This window comes from Diabrotica virgifera, chromosome 7, assembly GCF_917563875.1.
Source record: "Diabrotica virgifera virgifera chromosome 7, PGI_DIABVI_V3a".
In the NCBI taxonomy this organism is placed as follows: Eukaryota; Metazoa; Arthropoda; class Insecta; order Coleoptera; family Chrysomelidae; genus Diabrotica; species Diabrotica virgifera.
The window spans coordinates 39,797,173-39,818,421 of NC_065449.1; the positions used below are offsets into that span (position 1 = coordinate 39,797,173).

General features: G+C 33.4%; 1 protein-coding gene across 2 annotated transcripts in view; it reads left to right on the top strand.

Annotated features, from left to right (window-relative positions):
• The window catches only part of LOC114329405 (breast cancer anti-estrogen resistance protein 1), a 137,193-nt gene that overhangs the window by 71,692 nt on the left and 44,252 nt on the right, over positions 1-21,249 (top strand). For both annotated transcript variants that reach the window (XM_028278496.2, XM_028278498.2), the window contains exon 2: positions 14,062-14,205. In XM_028278496.2, coding sequence (XP_028134297.2) covers positions 14,062-14,205 — 144 coding nt within the window. The remainder of the gene's footprint in view (positions 1-14,061; positions 14,206-21,249) is intronic.

The window sequence follows — 21,249 nt, forward strand, 5'->3', positions numbered from 1 at the left end:
GGTTCGAATCGAGGACTATTATTATTATTTTAAACAATTGATGCATCTGTGAGGCTTTGACACATCTAATGACATCTCAGTTAAGTAGATTAAGTCACCAAGCTGTGTTGGGTGACACAAACACCTCCTGAACGGTTTTGTTCTCAGTACAGAGGCCTTGAGGATGGCCAGACGCATAGTTTATTATTAATAAGACTCAAATAAGTAGCTTTTCCTTTTCTAAACACTTTTCAAATCAACGATGAAACATTCGTGAAGCTATTGAGCAAATAACACCGCCGTAATGTACCACCTTGTGATTATGTTATCAAAAAACAGGAATAAATATTTTATTTTTTAGTGTACACGGATTTTTCATACGGTAAATAACACTAACCTAAATTAGCTTATTTTCTATAAAATAAATGAATGTTTTGTATAATCTTCATTATATAATAAAAAAAAATTAAATCACTTGGTTTGAGAGGGGGCTGATTGCCCCCATCGCCCCCTGGATCCGCCACTGGCCTCATCGTCACATATCAGAGCCAGTCGATTCTTGTATGCTTTAAATCCAAGAACTTGTTTTATCTTCTTTCTAAAAATAAGCCTGTGTTGTCTTGACTGAAAACTTACCTAGGATTTGTCTTCCCCATCTTCAATAATTTAAATACAACTTAAACTCAGTTGTATCTTCAACAAAATGACCCTGTTTCTTCCTTATCTGCAAATGCAGCTTTTCCTACTGTTTTTTTTTTGCTTTTTTTCAGTGGTACTTATTCCGGAACCTATGCGGCTACCTTCGGCTCGCAGGAAACAGTGGTCTTGTCTTATGTGCCATAGGTTTCTTAAAAATCTTCGTATAAACTTAACCCTTGTAGTACTATTCGCGGTGTGCAAGAACTTGGAAGGGAATTGAGAAACGATCGTGCGCGAATAGCGGAGAAATATTGCAACTTTCTTAAATAATTCATATTGTCAATTGAAATTGTCAAATTAACGTACATTTCATATCTACTGTCATTGAAGAAGAAAAATTATATGTTGCTCCACAATATTGATATGATATGCAATTATTATATAAAGGTAAATTTAATTAATTGTATTTTGCTTGCAGTACTGCAAATTAATAACTAATTTTATTTACTACATACAGTTGTTTACGTTTTAATAACATAACCTGAATCATATTTTTTCTTCTTATTATTTTTTTGGACTATGGCCTTGACAATTATCCAGTAACCAGGACTAATATAATTGGCCAATATAATTGCGAATAAAGTTGCAGAGCGTAGAAATAGGTGTCGTTTTGCCCAGGCACGTAGCCAGGAAATGTTCTTGAGGGGGGTCCAAATACAACTCAAATTTTTTGTTTAGGTTAGACGGCAAGGTATTGAAAAAAATATTTAGAATATCTTTTAGATCCATATGCAAAATTTGAAAAAACTATTTTAATATTTTAAAAATTGCAGAGTATTTACTACTTTACTAAGATATAACAACTATATGACGACAATCTCACCCTAGTAAAATAAGTTGTTTTTAATAGCTATGAATTTGTAAATGTTTAGAGAACAAATCTTTATTACAATGTTTCATTACCTGGAGAACTTCGGTATTTGGTTCCAAAGATGATATTGTATTACAGTTACACCATAACATATACATATTCAGCTTTTATTGCTGCAAGGGAAGTGTCGCGGGAGTAATAGGCAGCCAAATTTTCTAACAATTTTGCTTTTTCTGTAGAGGCAAATGCAGGTCAAAGAATTTGAAATGCTGATAGAACATTTTCGTTTTTGCTAAATCTTGATCCGTACACTGAATAAAAACAGAAATAATTCTAGTAAAAAATAATAATAATTACGTTCACTTTTTCAAAAATGTTAATAATAACATAGGGATAAACTTGCTGCCTTGGTACAAAAGCCGAGGTAGTTTTGGGAGGGGTCCGGACCCTATGGACCCCTCCCTTGGCTACGTGCCTGGCTTTGCCGAACTTGCACGGTCCCAATAACGCATTTCCAGTAGTATGTACTAACTTATTATTAGAAAAACACCTATTTTTGTGGAGGCATAACATTATTGTCGAATTTTTTGTTGTTTAGAGGTAGATAATTTCTAGCGCAATTGAATTATTGTAATGGTAGATGTTAAGATACTTTGACTTTGCGTGACGGCTGGAGTATTTTATAATGGCATGCTGAAAAACGAATACCTACATTAAATATTTTTTTCTGTCTTGACATACTGCATTCATGGAATTACTACTTTAATTAAAATTACAAGGAGTCCCATTTTATACGAGGAACTTGTTTTTCAATTAGAAAAATTTTCAATCATGCAGGACACAGTGTCACTAGTTCTATAGTGTTAGTTCAGGTGATCTTTGAGAAGCTTATTTTTGAAGAGCGAGGGGAAATACTTAGGTAGGAAGATGCATCGTTTAATAGGGGACTCCAGAGGGCAAGTATAGGAATGTACTTAAGAAAGGGAACTTACGGGCTGGTATGGATGCACGTAATCAAATTTTCAGAGCAATTTTATCTGAGGTCCGAAGGAGATGTCACCTAAAGAAGAAGAAGTATGCTGTATACTGTATATAGTTATTCCACATTTGTAACCTACATTAAGTTACAACAACGTAGGAGTGTACTATGAACTCTTATTTTATTATCATCATGTTATCTTGTTTATACGTCCTAGATGAGGGAAGGTGATACATATTTGGATTCCAGCATTCCACAATTTCCACAATAAAAATTCCACATATTATGAGAAAACAATTTTAAACCCTCGCATTAGAATTCGTTTCTGCATCTACATCTACATTTATTTCCGTTAACTAATTCTAATAGAGATTTATAATGATTTAAAGCTTTGGATCTGGTACGCCTACTTGTTTAAGTAGCCTTTAAGAGTTTCTATGTTTTTATGTCTAAAGCAGTGGTTCTCAGTCTTTTTGAGTCATGTACCACAAAATACTTTTTAATATTTTTGGTACCACCTAACGCCCGGTTTCATAATCAACTTAAAGTGAACATTAACCAAAGTTCACTTTAACATTGACATTTACCCATATGAATTGCATTGATAAAGGTACCAACTTAAAATTTAAAGTTCGCATTAACTGATTATGAAACCGAGCGTAACTGAAATAACTACCTATCTAGATAGGTGATCTAATTAACTGTAATAGTGGTGATTTTGACAGTTTTGCGTTTTGTGTACCACCGCAAATAATGATATGTACCACCAGTGGTACATGTACCACAGATTGAGAACCGCTGGTCTAAAGCATGTAACTATGTCTGTATTGACAGCTCGGACTCGCAGGATAGCTTGGATAGCTAAAATATAGTGCATCCCTTATACCTAGTGTGACCAACTCCAATTCAGTCGAATTCGGGACAAGGCTGAAAAAAAATGCCTAAAATCCGGGACTTTTGAATAAAAATCGGGCTATATTTTTATATATAACTTTAATATCATCTTTTTATTTAGTATTTAACATTTTTATGTTGACAATGATATTTTGATGGGATTAAGCCACAATTGTTTGTAATGATAATTATTACATTTTTGTTAGTTTATGACGTTTCGACTGGTTTCGACTTCCAATCCGGAAATAGTTTTCAGACACGAAAAATTAGAAAATCAACTGATGTTGGATTTTCATGCAAATATAACCTTAGGGTAATAACAAAAATGTAATTATCAATACAACCAATTGTGGATTAATCCCTTCAAACATTGTCAAACGTGCTACGAGAAAACAGCTTCAGAACATTTTTATGCTGATTCCTTCTTACTATCATATTTGTCGAACGATTGAATTTGCTTAAAAATGAAAAGAATTCGATTTGATGTGAATTCTTAGAGGAGTATCGTACCTGTTCAAATTTGAAAATAGAATATTGAGAAAACGTTGAAAATTCGGATGGCCCGGAAGCCTTAACCGGGACGCCGGGACACGACTTCGTAATTCGGGCCATGTCCCGGATTTTTCGGGTTAGTTGGTCACACTACTTATACCTAATGTTTTCCTAAAATTTGAGATTGTTTGTATTCTGAAATTTTTAAATTTAACGTTTTTTAGATATATTTCAAATGCCCCATATTTGTTGCTAAAACTAAAAATCGAAATTTCATGTTACATGTTTTGAATATTAGGCTCTCACAATGGAAATTGCACAGCGAGCGGTCAATGGAACTGAACATTGTTTTCACCCAATTTTGAAAAAATGTGAAAACTTTGAATTATTTACGTCCGTCTGCCCGTCTGTCTGTCTGTCTGTGAACACAACTCCTCCGTCATTATAGGTAGTAGAATGACAAATGAGGTGTCAAATGAAAGCTTATAATCCAAGGATGGTACTAAAGGTATTAAGAAATTTGACCTAGGCTGTCTGTCCGTCTGACCGCGAATATAACTCCTCCATCATTTTACCAGGTATAATGACAACTGAGGTGTCAAATGCAGGGCCGGTGATAACCAGCCTGCAAGGGATGCACTGCAGGCGGGCGCCCCTCTTTGGGGGGCGCCAAAAGGAGCTTTTTTCTGTTGATGTCATACAAAATACTAATTTAAAAAAATTTAAGGGCGCCTGTGTTAGTTTTTTCAGGCGGGCACCTTATATCCTAGCGCCAAGACTGGTCAAATGAAAGCTTATAATCCAAGGATGGTACTAAAGGAGAGAAATTTGACCTAGGTTGTCTGTCCGTCTGTCCGTCCGACCACGAATATAACTCCTCCGTCATTATACCAGGTAGAATGACAAGTGAGGTATCAAATGAAAGCTTATAATCCAAGGATGGTACTAAAGGTGAGAAATTTGTCTGTACGCGTCTGTTTGTCCATCCGCGAATACAACACATCCATTATTAATACAGATAGAATGAGAAATGAGGTGTCGAATGAAAGATTATAATCCAAGGATGGTATTAAAGATGAAAAATTTGTCATCGGACTTCCGGTTGTAGAGTTGCAACCGTAAGTACTGGTTTAAAGTCGAAAATGGTAATTTTGGTTTTTATTTCATTTCCGGTTAAAAAGTTCTAACCAGAAGTGCCATTATAGTTGCCAGAAATAGTACATGTAACACATCAATCGAAGCGTATTGAAAAGTTGAGTTTGAATCTTTAGTTCCGGTTTTGAGGTCGTTTCTGTTTAAACAATGATATGACCTAAAGTTTAGTAAAAATGACTAACTCAAAATTAGTAAATAAATCGTATATCAATCGACGCAAAGTTAAATACACGAAGAGTTCAAATATCGAGTTCCAGTTCTATTTTCGATTACTTTGGGTGAGAACCTAGGACTTACGAAGTACAATTATTTGTTATTATAGTGATCCCATCGTACATCGTAAAAAATGGCAAAAATCACGAAATGTTAATTTCATCAGCTTTATAAAAACTGACTTCATTTTCGCCAAAATGCAAAACTGCATACGAAAGTTGCTTGCATTCTTCATCTTTAAAACGCATTTTGTTTTTTATCGATAGCACACTCTGATCAGAAGATATCGAATATTTACCGTCGAGTTGATTCAAATTTTACTTAAAGAATTGATTTCGCGCGCGTAACTGTCATTCAAAATCGCCGGTCGCTTTAAGCGTTGTTTGTGAAAGAACGGTTCATTCTACACAAAAAGTGCATTTTTGTTCAAAATTATCTCAGCTATATTTCTTGTTTGAAACATTTTTACGGCGTATAGTTTCTTGGTACATCGACATTTTCCTCCCTCCCCCCTTTGAGATGGATTTTAAGGGAAAGCCGGGGGGAGGAGTGCCAAACTTTTTTGCACCCTTTATTCGCAAAATTGACATTTTTAGCAAAATTTAGCTTGTTTGTTTCATTTGTGACGATCAAATCTCTGACGGCTGGACTAATAGAAACTCGAGTAAATCAACTTAACATTAGTAATTAACTCTAGCTTTACTGACATTCTTACGTTATCGAACTTGCCAAGAATTCAAATCAAGATTCGATTTTAAACAGCCTTTTAGCGTTCATTTTCTTCCCGGCTATTAAATTATCTTTACACTACCTTCAAAATATCGACCTGCTGGTTCTGCCCGTTTCATTAATTTTCTGGAGGTATTTGCACGTCAGCCTCACCGCCGGTGGCAGCACTCACACTTATCGGCTGATTTACATATAAATTAGTTAAGTAGGGCTTAACATAAAACACAAACAAATCAATTTTTTTAATGGGATTGTCGTTGTGGTTTGAGTGTGTCTGGTTTGCGGTTAGCTACTGGATATAGCGACGCACGAATAAAATGAAATATTTTAGGCAAGGCGAAAAGTTCGGGTTCCGTAGAAAAATATTTCCATGAGATATTTGTGCATACAGCATACAGTTTAAGACTAAAAACAAAAAAGAGTGTGTGTGTGTACTTTGTACGCACGTAAGAAGTTATACTTCTATTATAATATGATTTCAATGAAGTAAATACACTTTAAACAGTTTATTTTAATTTTATTTAAACATTAAACTAATATTAATGCTTACCACTTTCCAAAAATAAAAAAGAAAGAATAGGAATGGCCCGGATTTTAACCCAAGACAATACCTCTCGATCTGTAGCCGAATGCTCTACCAATAACGCTACGAGCTCTCTGTTTATATAGTTTCTAGGACATAATGACAATTCACGGTAACAAACAGACGAAGTGAAGTATAATAAATATAAATTAATAATATTCAACATACATTGGGCAAACACATCAATATCTACATAGAAGGATTGTTGCACACAAACATAGTGTACAAACAAACAAAATAAACACCACAGCCTTAGCCAAACATTCTGTAGAAAATAACCATAGTTTTGATTTTGAAAATGTACAGATTCTGGAAAAAGAGCAAAATTATAACAAAAGATGTATATTGGAGATGATCCACATAAAGAAAGACCAAAATTGTATCAATAATAAAACTGATATTAAAGATCTCTCCAATATATATCACAATTTGATAAATTGAGTGTGGTTGTAAGCACACCATTGGTAAACACTTTCAATACGGCATTTTTATTTTTTTATTTTATTTATTTTTTGTTACGTGCTACCTCTGATAGCAACTCCACAGAGTTGCAGTTTGTATCATTACATCAATTTTGTTTAGCCAGGATATATGTCAGCGTCCTAAGCTTCTTCTGTCCAATATCTTTTCCTATATAACGATCTACATAAACACATATCTCATTTCTCATAACATGTTTCCAAATAATGTAAATTTCTTATTTTAATTGTATTTAATATCTCATTTTTCTTTATTTCATTCGGTTATAAAACGTGGTTGTCTCTTAATCTTTTCAACCAAGGTTATTTTTAAAAATCTTCTATATGCCCACATCTCAAATACTCTGTTCTATTATAATGTTCTATCATTAACGAATATCCTTGTTTTAGCGTCAAGCCTCTGTTCCATATAAAATACAAAAAAAAATACGCACCTCAGTATTCATATTTCGAGTTACATACTCAGATCATAACTGCAAAATATCTTGCTCCCATTATTGAAAGTTAAACATTAGTCAGATTTATTTCTTTCCTATATTATGTAACTTGATCTCCTGTATATTATCGTTTTGGTTTTACGACCACCATCCAAAACCGTTGTGAAGTGCTTTTACCATATGCCCAATGCCCATGCCTGGCATTCTCTCAGAACATCTTAGAGAAACACGATGTGCATTTTTTTTAAATTTCAAAATATTACGTGTAGGTCTGGATCCCGCGTATGAAAAAAAAGTTGATTAATAGCAAGCTGAAAATTTGTTAATAGTTTAAGGGTGTCGAGTCGGATAAACTTTGATATATGGGAACACTGGAACAGGGGAAGTTTTAATTGTGGAACAGGTTAAAAATTTGGAACGGTCAGACCACGAAAACGGCACATTTATTTTGTCCGACAGAATAGACTTAAACTCTCCGAAGAGAGATTAAACTCTCATGCAAAAATCAGACTGCTATTTATCGCCTGTCATAATTCCTGTCATTTGACAAATTCTACATGTTCCACTCATTAAAACGCCCATTTGGTGATAAATAGCAGTCTGATTTTTGCATGAGAGTTTAATCTCTGTTTGGAGAGTTTAAGTCTGTTCTGTCGGACAAAATACATGTGCCGTTTTCGTGGTCTGACCGTTCCAAATTTTTAACCTGTTCCACAATTCAAACTTCCCCTGTTCCAGTGTTCCCATATATCAAAGTTTGTCCGACTAGACACCCTTAAGCTATTAACAAATTTTGAGCTTGCTATTAATCAACTTTTTTTTCATACGCGGGATCCAGACCTAGTGTATTGTATATAAAATATGTTTGTTAACAGTGTAATGTTTAATAATTAAAAGTGCTTATTGAAAATGGCAAACAGCCGAAACGTCTAAGCAAAATCAAGTGTTTTATTTATAACAGACCGCAAACCCAGGAATTAAAAAACCAACTATTTAAATTAATAATAATTATCTTACTCCCGAGGAAGACAAATCCAAAGGCACAAAATTATAATAAATATATTTACTAAAAACACTAATACGTATATTCTTTTCACACCTTTTTTTTCACTGATATATTATACATCACTTGAAAAATTTAGCAACTAACGCCTGTCTGTGTGCGCATGCGCGCAGAATAATAAAAATTCACTCCCAATCGCGCCTAAAGAAGTATAACTTCAAAAAAAAACAGAAACACGTTATATAATATAGGTACAGCAAAGAAGAAAAATCAATCAGTGCAACAATGAATACGCAAAACTACTGTACAGCAAATCTACCATCTTCATTTAAAGTTGAAATCAATATTAAGAATCTAAAAAAAACAAATGCCCTGAAAATAAACATCTGATTCTGTAACAGCGGAAATGTTATAATATCGAGAAATGCAGCTAAGAGACAAGATACACAAACTCCTAAAAAACAAATAGGAAAAGGAAGAATTAGCAATGGAATGGAAGCAAGCAGTAAGTACTATCATCTTTATAAAATAGAACAGGGGTGGCCAAACTGTGGCTCGCGAGCCACATGTGGCTCTTTGAAGGATTATTTGTGGCTCTCAATAAGCGTACCTAAATTACTTTTAATTTCTGTGTTTCAAAATATCTTAAATTACTGACAAAAAATATAAAAGACTAAGTGTAACATCAGAACAAGGACACCCCTTATCACCGTTGCTATTCAATTTGGCCAGAATATGTAATAAATAAAATATTATCTGACCTGATAGGGGGTTTGCGAATCAAGAATCAAAAGTAGCATTATTTGAAACAACGATGTGAACCGTTTTATTTCACTTTAAAATTCGTGAAATCCAAACAGTGAGAGAAACATTTGATACCTTTTTGCACTTTTTAAATAATTGTTAAATAAATAATTGCGGCTCCGGAAAAATTTCAAATTTTTAAAAATGGCTCGGACTATCAAGGAGCTTGGCCATCCCTGGACTATAGTAAAGAAAAAACAGCTGAAAAAATTCTTATGCAGTTCTGAAAGGTATATTATGAATTATATGACAAAACCTTGAAGACGTACAGCTAATTTTGTTTAGTTTTTTTGCGAGCGTGATTAAAGTTTTTTAAGATTTGATTATCTTAAAAAAATATGAAAATTTTGGAGAAATTAATTAAGACTAAAAAATTCGCTTCAAAATTCGTTATTTCAGCATTATATTCATCTCTCTGTTATTATAAATAATTGCGAAATATTCAGAAAAAGAGTAACGGTTTGTTTTTACGAGGACGTAGATTAAATAGTGTCGTTATATTATATGTATTTCTTTTAACTCATAGTTTGTTCTTAGCGTCCATTAATTGTTTATCATTTTTACGCCAAATATTACCAGAGAACGGCAGTTCTCGCCAGTGGCGCACACCTACACCCCCTACACGCGACACTATATATACACGAAATTTTCGATTTTCTAAATCTGACTGAATTGAAAATTGGGCCAACTCCCATCTTAAAGTTCAGGAAAAGACTCACCCATTCATATGTCAACCATCCATTTTGGTCTAAGGGTGTGGATTTTACGGCCCTTCCTATTTAGGGTCTGTTTTTCGTTCTCGTCCCCAAAACTCCCAAAAACTTCGAAAATTTAACTCCGACCTTTGCGGCTTCTAATAGAAGCGATCGTTACCTTTCCAACGCATGTCTAATTTTAAGAATCGGTTATACCGTTCAAAAGTTACCGAGCTTAGAAATATGAGTCAATTTTTATATAAAAAAGGGAAAATGTTTGTGGATATGTATGTATGTATGTGTGTGGAAAAGTTAAACCGATCTGAATTTTTTTTCTGTGTTTGAAGAGGGGGTGAGGGCCGATTCAGAACCGGTGTAGTTTGTGAGTTTTGACTACCCATAAGCCAGCTATAGGACTTGGTAGGTACAAAACGGCATATTTTTTGGCGGTATATATATCTTCGGTTCAAGAAGAGATAAGAGAACAGTAAATACACCAAATTAATAGCGTTGAGTTAAGCTTTCAAATGGTGTCTAAGCTGTCAGGATCAGACATACACACGGCTCAGTATAGCCGAAAAACTGAAAAACTAAACTTTGAAAATTTTGGTTTTTCGACAATTACTCAAAATTTCAACCTACGAATTACGCCAATAACTTAGCGTTTGTAGAAGGACTCTAGACGAATCTAACGGTGTATACCTTATATCCGGGAAAATTCGAATTTTTAAGTTATAGGCTTCATAAATATGATCAAATCTATTTCTTATGGGAAAAACGGTTTTTCAAGCTCAATAATTCCTGTAATAGCTTCAGTTATCATACTTGACCTTAGATGCATAAGATACTACTTGTCAATACGTTTCAAATTCATGTTTAGTGAACAAAATCGGTTAAGCCGTTTAGAAGTTATTAAGCTACAAAAGTAATCCAATTAACGATTATTCCCTAAATGGTTTATGTATAGTATTTTTACTACAAAAGCGATATTACGTAGGTCAAAATTTTTGACGTAAGAGAACTGTCAAAACATTAGAATGTGACTTTTCATTATTGCCATGTTTATAATAAACATGGCAATAATGAAAAGTCACATTCTAATGTTTTGACAGTTCTCTTACGTCAAAAATTTTGACCTACGTAATATCGCTTTTGTAGTAAAAATACTATAGTTGTAGTGGTTACGACGCTAATTTGATCTGACAACGAGCAATCCGGGTTCATTTACCGGCCATCCCAATATTTTTTTCAATCTATTTCGAATAGAAAAAAATCTAGTGTACATTCGATGGACACTAGATCATTTAGGAGATAATGCGACAAAGGCGACCATTTATAAAGCTTAACGTGTAATCGAGAAACATTGCATTCAACTTTATACATTTAATTTATAAATAACTTTGAAAAACTCCTGATACAAGAATAAAAAACCGCTAAACGCCGTAAAAATGAGTGGCGCATACAATATTCCAGCTACAAAAGATCTGATATGAATATTACGTGGCGCGAAAATGTATTTTCATTTTGATGCAAAACAAAATTCTAGTTTTATTTTAAAAGATTTTTTCATAATATTTGCTAAATTTGAAGTAAACGCGCCACAAAAGAGTTTCAAAATTCAAACTGTATCAAAGTTACTCTTTTGTGGCGCGTTTTACTTCAAATTGGGCAAATATTATGAAAAAATCTTTTAACACATTCGCGGACACGCTGTCATTTTATACACGTATTCTTATGGAGTAAATGACTTCATATGCAGTCATGACCGCGAATGTGTTAAAATAAAACTAGAATTTTGTTTTGCATCAAAATGAAAATACATTTTCGCGCCACGTAATATTCATATCAGATCTTTTGTAGCTGGAATATTGTATGCGCCACTCATTTTTACGGCGTTTAGCGGTTTTTTATTCTTGTATCAGGAGTTTTTCAAAGTTATTTATAAATTAAATGTATAAAGTTGAATGCAATGTTTCTCGATTACACGTTAAGCTTTATAAATGGTCGCCTTTGTCGCATTATCTCCTAAATGATCTAGTGTCCATCGCTTTCCAACTAATTTTCCTTGAAGGATGGCTTGTAGGAGGGCATATCTGCATTCGTTTCGCATAATATGTCCAAAGTATTCCAACTTTCGAGATTTGATGGTGATTAGTACCTCTCGGTTCTTCCCCATTTTTCTAAGGATCTCTTCATTTGTGACCCGGTAAGTCCACGGGATATATGATATTTTACTTATTACATATTCTAAGGCCAAATTGAATAGCAACGGTGAAGGGGTCTCCTTGTCTAAGTCCTAATGTTACACTTAGTTATTTAAATTTGTTGTTAGTAATTTAAGACATTTTGAAACACAAAAATTGAAAGTAACTCAGGACATTATTTATTGAGAGCCACAAATAATCCTTCAAAGAGCCACATGTGGCTCGCGAGCCACAGTTTGGCCACCCCTGCATAGTCTAATAAGACACCATCAAGATGACTGACTGACTGACTGACCATCCATGAAAATATGGTGTACATGGTATATATACCATCCATTCTCGTTAAAAATAGTTAACATTCCTTAGTTATCCGTAAACGATCAAATTCAAACTGTTCAACGTGATTAATTGAGAGAAACAGGAAACGTATTTTATTTTGAGTTAAAAAATGATTCTAGCTAGCGCCTCCACTATACAACTTTCTTCAATTCTCGAAATCAATCTGGTGAGATCATAAACATACACCTACGATCATATTTGAACACTTAGTCATTGCGAGTACTGAATAGTGGATTGTTTTTTGTGTTCATTCATTCATGTTTTCTTGCGAGTTGTAATACGTGGTCGTGATGGGATTTATTGGAATCAGTTACGTAATTTATGCAAAAGACTGATTTGTTTTTCCAAAATTAATTAATATGGTGGATATTTTATGTATGTATACCGTATAGTATAAACTATTGGTAGAGCGGGCTGTATCGTCGTCGTCGTTAGCGAAATTATTCCGATTTGATTCTTTTGCACAAACTTAGTCAAAAAGAGGTCCTTATAACAAATCCACAGGGTGCCAGGCGGTGCCGTGGAACAAATTCACAAAAATAATTTTTTATGCCGAACAATTTTTTTAGATAATCTGGGCCATTCTGAGCAAAAAAGGTCGCTTGTCATTTTGCTCTAAAATTTATTGTTGTCGAGTTATACGCGATTTAAAATTTGAGAAATGCGAAAATGGATATTTTTAAGGCTTAATAACTCAATTAAAAATTATTATTATGACAGTCAAAAAGTGATCAGATCAAAGTTTAAAACCCCTCCTTCAAGATCCTGAAGAAGTTTTTGTCATTATTTATTACAAAGCTGTTATTTTTAATTATTAACAATTGGCGCTATAGTCCAGCTGTATCGTCGTCCCCGTTAGCGAAATTATTTCGATTAGATTTTTTTGCTCAAAGTTACTCAAAAATAGGTCCTTATAACAAATTCATAGGGTGCCAGGCAATACCTTGGTCGAAAAATTGTTTTAACAATTTTTTTAGCAAATTCACAAAACTTCGAACAAATTTTTTTTAGATAATTTCGGTCATTCTGAGAAAAAAAAGGTCTCTTGTTATTTTGCTCTAAAATTGATTGTTGTCGAGTTATACATATACGCGATTTAAAATTTAAAAAATGTGAAAATAGCTATTTTTAAGGCTGAATAACTAAGCATATCGCGTATAACTCAACAACAATCAATTTTAGAGAAAAATCACAACAGACCTAATTACAAGACGCCATCTTCAAAGAGCTCTAGCTCCCTTAGGAAGCACTTTCGGACTAGGTGAATTTGGTTAAATTGTCTTGAAATTATCTGAGGGATCTCCTTCTTTGTTTGTCGGTAGAGTTTCTGGACACCCTGTATATGTACTACATAATTACAACAGAAGTTTTGACTTCAATGTAAAGTTTTTCACTTTATTTTCGAAATCTGACTACAATTTGAATTGTCACGTATTCCTCGATGTGCAATACGATATCAACGTGTTGTGTCGAAGATTCAAAGAATAGCACTCAATTTAGCGATATTATTATTGAACCACATTATGGAATGTTTCGATGTTTACACTTAGTTTTTTTTATTTTCAGCATTGTTTAGCCCGAGCACTCTACGATAATGTCCCCGATACCCCAGACGAGCTCCAATTTCGGAAAGGTGACACTTTAGTTGTACTGGAACAAAACACAGCGAACATCGAAGGATGGTGGCTTTGTTCCCTACGAGGAAAACAGGTAAGCAAGTATTTTTTTGCTAATAGGTGTTACAAGATTGATTCCACCAAAAAGTAATATTCTTCTATCGTGTATTATATATGTTACCGTTAAAACCCGATTTCAGTTAAAACCCGAATTTACTAGGAAAAACTAGTTTTAACTAAGCGCTTTAGACAATTCTAGTTTTAACTAGTCAAAACTAGATTTGACTGCTAAATTCAGTTAAAACTAGAAATCGCGAACGGATTTCATTTAGAGTAATTTATATGCGATTATCTTGTGATTGCATATCGATCAAATCTACCTGACAGCGACTATTCATTTCTGAATGCAATATAGGTTTGGACACAAGACCTCTATTCGTTTTTATATTTTACTCTTCTTCCGTTGGCAGGTTTCACACATTGGTATAAAAGTAAAAGTATTAATCATATCAATAAAAAGTTATATTTGCCTATTTCCTGGCGGTTTCAGTCTTCAACCTATCCCGATTTCCATGAAAAATAGCATCATGGGCTGCTTCAATTATGCCAAAAATATTTTCGACAGGTACATAATATTTGATGGGATCAATTTTGGAAGCTAACTTTTTTATTTCGCCAACTTCAACAATTCTAAATCATTTTAGTCTTCGATTTTGTAATGGTGTTTTCTTGGCAGACAGTTTCGCAGCTTGTACTTCGACCACAACCAGCTACAATTTATTATATTATATGCTTTTGGTCACAACATTGTAATTACTTTCTTTCTTCTCTGTCTCTTCCATTTGTAAAATCATTTCCAAAACACGTTCTTTTCACGTTCTTAAATCTCTGCTCTTAATCTGATCTTCGATATTATCACTAATGGTGAATAATACACAGTGGTGTAATATAACCAAAAAAACGATGCAAAACAATCAACAGTTTCACACACTACTTTGCTACCGACCGGCCGCCTTCGTCATTAACACTACCCCGAACAAGCCGTAATACGTACAACAACAATTTTAACTGGTATTCGCCAGTAATTACAAAAAAGCTACTTTGAACTAGTATTATAAACTACTCTAAATGAAATCCGTTCGGGATTTTTAGTTTTAACTGAATGTAGCAGTCAAATCTAGTTTTGACTAGTTAAAACTAGAATTGTCTAAAGCGCATAGTTAAAACTAGTTTTTCCTAGTAAATTCGGGTTTTAACTGACATCGGGTTTTAACGGTAACATATATTACTATACTGTATCTGTACTGTTTGAACCAGTATCAAATTATATTTGATAATATTTAATAATAATGCAAACAATAATTAGAATATAATGGAACAAATAGAATAATGAGGAGTTAGGAGGATTAATTAATAAACAATATACGACTACTTACTTACTTAGTCCTAAGCCTTTCTACCTTTAGGTGTAAGGCTGGTGGAGTTGAGTTTGGCATTGTAGTCTCCACCTGTCTGCTTTCCGATCTTGCGTTAGGTTAGGTTTCTTGCACTTTCCAATGTCAATCTCGACTTCCCTCCTGATTTCATCTATCCACATAACTCTTGGTCTTCCTCTTTTGTTTTTCCCCTGCACTCTAGTTTCGAACACTCGTTTTGTAAGCCTCTCGTTCGACATTCTACACAAGTGCCCGAACCATCTTAGTTGTCCCTCCACTATTTTTTCATTGATTGGTTCCAGTTTTAGGTTTTGTCTAATTGTTTCGTTTCGTATTTTGTCTGTCCTCTTTCTGTTTGCTATTTTCCTCAGGAACCTCATTTCCATAGCATTGACTCTGGATTTTTGTCTCCCCGTCAATGTTCATGTCTCGCTGCTATACATGATTGTTGGTCTAACTACTGATTTAACGACTGCCGTTTTTACTTTCTCCGGTATCTCTTTTTTCCCCAAAAATGTTGTTTTCATAGCGTTAAATAAGCTTCCTGTTCGTCCCATTCTCTCGTTTATTTCCATGTCTTGTTTACCATTTGCTTCGATTATCACTCCTAGGTATTTAAAATGTTCCACTTGCTCTAGTTGTTTCCCATCTAATTCTATAGCGTGTGTCTTCCTCGTATTTGAAATTATCATTGCTTTTGTTTTCTCTGTATTAATTTCCATATTTATGTTTGATAGTTCTTCTTCTAGGATTTCAAGATTGTTCTGTAAGTCTTCTCTGTTTTCTGCTATCAATACCATGTCGTCTGCAAATAGTAGCTCCGGTAGTTGAGTCCGTTTCATTTGCCAGTATCCTAATGTTAGTTTTCTCATTCTTCTCTTGGCTCTCTTTATCGCTTCATCCAGTACCACTGAGAATAGCAGTGGAAGCACGCATCTCTGTTTGACGCCTTGACTTGTAGTAAATTCTCTGGATTCCTCGTTATTGGTTCTTATTGTATTTGTATTATTTTTGTACATATCCTTTATTACTTCTATTATGTGTCTGCCGACTCCCCTTTCTTTTAATGTCTTCCATACGTCCTTTCTTCGGATTCTGTCAAACGCCCTTTCCAGGTCAATGAAGCACATATGTATCTCTCTATTCTTCTTGATTACCTTCTCACTTACTTGTCTTAATGTGAATATTAGGTCTTGCGTGCTTCTGTCCTTCCTGAATCCACACTGTATGTCTTCCATAGTTGTTTCTATTTGGGTTTTTATTCTTGTCTCTATTATTCTTGCGAATACCTTCCCAGGGATACTTGATATGGTGCTACCTCGGTAATTATTACAGTTTCTCTTGTCTCCCTTTTTGTGTATTGGTAGTATAATGTCTTTCTTCCAGTCCTTTGGTAATTCTGCTCTATTTATGATATCATTCATTAGTTCTTTCATGCTATCCATTCCCTATGTCCCCATGCATTTTGTCATTTCCGGGGTGATATGATCCTTGCCTGGTGCTTTGCCCAATTTTACTCTTTCTATTGCTTTCTCTAATTCCTCTCTTGTTATGGATTCCACTTGTTGTTCTTCATTCCTTTCTTGTATCTCCCCTATGTTGTCCGGGTCTGCATGAGTTAGCTCTTTGAAATGTTCTCTCCATCTTTCCATTATTTGTTTTTCTTCTGTTAGTACGTTTCCATTCTTGTCTTTTATATTCGGCATCGTGTACTCTTTCTTTTGTCTGAGTTGTTTTAATGCGCCGTAGAAGAGTTTCCTTTCCTGCTTTCACCGCTATTTTAACCTCTTTCCTTTTTTCTTTATATGCCTCATAATCTTCCAGGTGTTTTGTGCTTAGGTATCTCTTCCATTTGTCTTTTTTGTTCTTTATTTTCTTATTTCTTCCGTCCACCATTCCGTTCTCCTCATGTTAGTATTTGCTATTTTTGCTTTCCCACAAGTTTCCTCAGCTGCTTTGATTATGCTGGTTTTTAGATATTCCCATTTTTCTTCTATATTTGTATTTTTTGCCCTACCTTTCAGAGTATTATCTAATTTTTCTTGGAATTTCTTCTTATATCTTTCCTCTTTTAATTTGTAACTTTATTTTTTCGTTTACTACCTTTCTTATCTTTTCTTCTTTTTCTTCTGTTGTGCTCATTCTCATTATTACTAGATGGTGGTCACTGCCAATCTCTGAGCCTCTTTTTACTTTCGTATCCTGTACTCTTTTCCATTTGTTGCTGCTTACCAAAAAGTAATCTATGATTGATTTTTCGTTTCTGCTGTCTTGTACTCTCGTCTATTTGTGTACTTCTTTATGTTTAAATTTTGTATTTGTTATAACTAGTTTGTTCTCCATACAAATTTCTATTATTATTTTACCATTTCTGTTTAGTATTTCGTCTCCTTCTTTTCCCATGCACTCCTATATTCCGCTGTTATTGTTTCCGACTCTACCGTTTAGATCTCCCCATTACAATTATGTTTTCTTCCCCATTATCAATTTGCATTTGGAGCTCCTCGAAAAATTTATCTTTCTCTTCCTTTCTTGCATCTTCATTTACTCCGTAGGCTGTTATTATTGTCCATATTTCTTCGTCCATCAGTTTCATTTTTACCGATAATATTCTCTGGTTAACATGTTTCTTCTATAACGTGTTGTAGTCTATTCGGTGCAATTATTATCCCGACTCCTTCTTTTGCTCTCTCTCTTTTGTATCCGCTCCTACCCAAAGTAACCAATATCCTTTGTGTATTTTCTTAAGACCTTTTCCTTTCATCTTCGTTTCCGTTATTCCTAATATTTCTATTTTTTGTTTTATCATTTCTTCTACCAGTTCTTCCTCTTTTCCATTGATGCTTCTCACATTCCATGTTCCCATTTTTATCTCTCCTTTTTTCTGCAATCTAGCTTCCCTTCGACTATTTCACGTAAATTTTGATGTCAAAGAATTTTTTCTAAATCGCTATTCTACTTTACTCTCCCTATTCAAAATAAATAAGGCTTTTGACAGTAGCTTATATTTTTTTCGGATTTATGAATTAAATGTAAAATATTCTCTTGTGTTTATTTAATTTTTGAAGTTATACTTCTTTATGCGCCTTTGGGAGTAAATGTATATGTGCGCGAATTCATCAAAAATCTTGGTCCTGTGCGCAGCTCAAACGTTATACGTGCTTTGATTGGGTATTAAAATGACCTGTCAATAATTGTTCAATATGTCGGTTACGGGTAAACAAATGTTGTGTATATTAGTTTTTATTGTTGTGCGGACAAAGACAAAAGCAAGTTTATAATAATTGTAGTGACTTTTTAATTAAATAATTTTTAAAAGCAAGAGGTACGTAATTGTAAATGTTTCAGTATTGTAATAAAAAAATACATATGTACCTATTTGGAAAATGTAAGTTGTACCTAGCTAGAGGTAGTGCTTTGATTTACATAATTTGATTATCAACAACATTTTTACCAATTTTCATCTAATATATTGTTTATTAGTCTACGTTTTGTTGTATTTTAATATTTTATTTCCACAAAAATCAATTTCTGATTAAACTAAGACAATAAGCAACTGTCAAAAAAGGTTAAAACGTTCAGTTGATGTATTTTTAGTTGATTTCGAAATCTAACAACATGATAGACGCAGGTTCGATCCCCAATGTAAATTTTTATTATTTATTTTCTTTATACATTTTATGATTTTAAGTATATTTATTATATTTTTTTTCAGAAAATTCGTATTTAGTTAAAATTTTTGCCAACAATAATTATTGTTCAGAAATCATTTCTTTGTTTCATTTTTTAATGCTCTTGCGTGTGTTTTATTCTTTTATTTTTTTAATTTTTAGTATTGTTTTAATAAAATTTTTTGGAAAGTAGTAAGTATTAAAATTAGTTTAATATTTAAATAAAATCTATATAAACTGTTTAAAGTATATTGATTTCGATGAAATCATAATGTAGAAGTATAACTTCTTACGTGCGTACAAAGTACACACACATTCTTTTTTTTTTTTATATAACTTACGATGTTTCATTTCTGAAGATGATAAAATTTTTGGGCTTTATTTTTAGTTATTTTGTCCGCAATCTCCAAATTCTTTGAACCATCAAATACATAAATATCAACACATTCTTTGTCTAATTGTCTAACCACTATTTCACAAATATACGACTGTTTTGGATTATCTCGACAGCGAATATTTTACTGTGCAAAATATGAAGAACGAAAGTAAATTGAAAATTACATTGTTATTTATTGGAGTAATTAGTAGAGCCATTTACTTTCGTACTTCTTATGTTTCACACTAAAATATTCGTTGTCGCGAGAATCCAAAACAGTCGTATATTCGTGGAATGGCCTATCTTACTTTTTCATTAACTTTAGAATAACGTCGTAACAGTTTTTACAAAATTTTCTTTTTAAATTTAAGAAATATACATAAAATTTTAGATTGTAATTGACGAACTCTATAAACCTTTTATTCAATAGATATTTTAAGATTTTGCATATTGTTGCGAAACTTATTATTTACGAAATTATTTCTGCCGATAACTTCTTATCATTAATATTTTATTGCAGTGGTATCTTATATAAATACTAACAGATAACAGTTACAATTATACAAATGACTGAAATACATTACCGAGAAATGGATTAAGTTTTTTTGTATATTTAGGAGAGGTAAATTTTTCTGAGAAACATAAATTAAATAATATTTTTAAAATTTATAATCATCTAAAACATGAAGATAGAGGATTGTGCAATGATTACCTGAACAACTAAAGTCTTCCGACAAAAAATTATATTTTTCTGGTTTTCAACACACTTTAGAAATGCCTTCAACGTAGATTTTAAATTTCAACGAGTTCATTTCGCCTTGTAAATTTCGATGTATAATAATTATTGCGATCTTTTTTCTGTCTGGTTTTCAATTGTTGCTCACTACGTGCATCTCAAAGAAATGTATGAAAATCTTGAGCTGTTGCTAAATAAAATAAACTATAGCGAATATTGTTGACAACTCTGTGGAGACCTCAAAATCCATGCTTTTGGGTCCGCAGCATGGATTCACAGAGTAGGTATCCATGTTTTTTGTGCGTGTGGGACAGTCGAGCATAAAATTAACATTACATTAATAAATCAGGGCCACTCAGAGAAAGACTTGTACCGGGTCAAAAAAAAATGTAAACCGTGACGCATTAGTGAGCCAAAATTAGTTCTTTTTCCTCCCCTTCACATAAAATTAGGATTGATGAAGCAGTTTGTCAAAGCTTTAAATACACAAGGTGACAGCTTTAAATATTTGTACGACAAATTTCCTGCTCTTTCTGAAGCTAAACTTTAAGAAGGCATTTTTGTAGCCCCTCCAGTTTTCACGGAAAAAGAGAACAATTAAAAAACCGTTGGTTTTTTTGTTTAACGTAGATTATAGATTATATTGCATAATTTTTTTTATTAACTCAATTTTGCAGTGAAATTTTCCAGTAAGTATAGTTTTAATAAATATTTTCTCAGTATTTTTGGCAGTTTCTTTGAAAAATTTCAAATATAGTTTCACTGAGAACCGAAGAAAAACTAAGCACCGATTCACGATCAGTAAAGATTATTTACTATATATAGGACACATACTTACTTAGTCCTAAGTCCTAAGCCTTTCTACCTTTATTTAGGTGCAAGGCTGGTGGAGTTGAGATTTACATTGTAGTTTCCATGT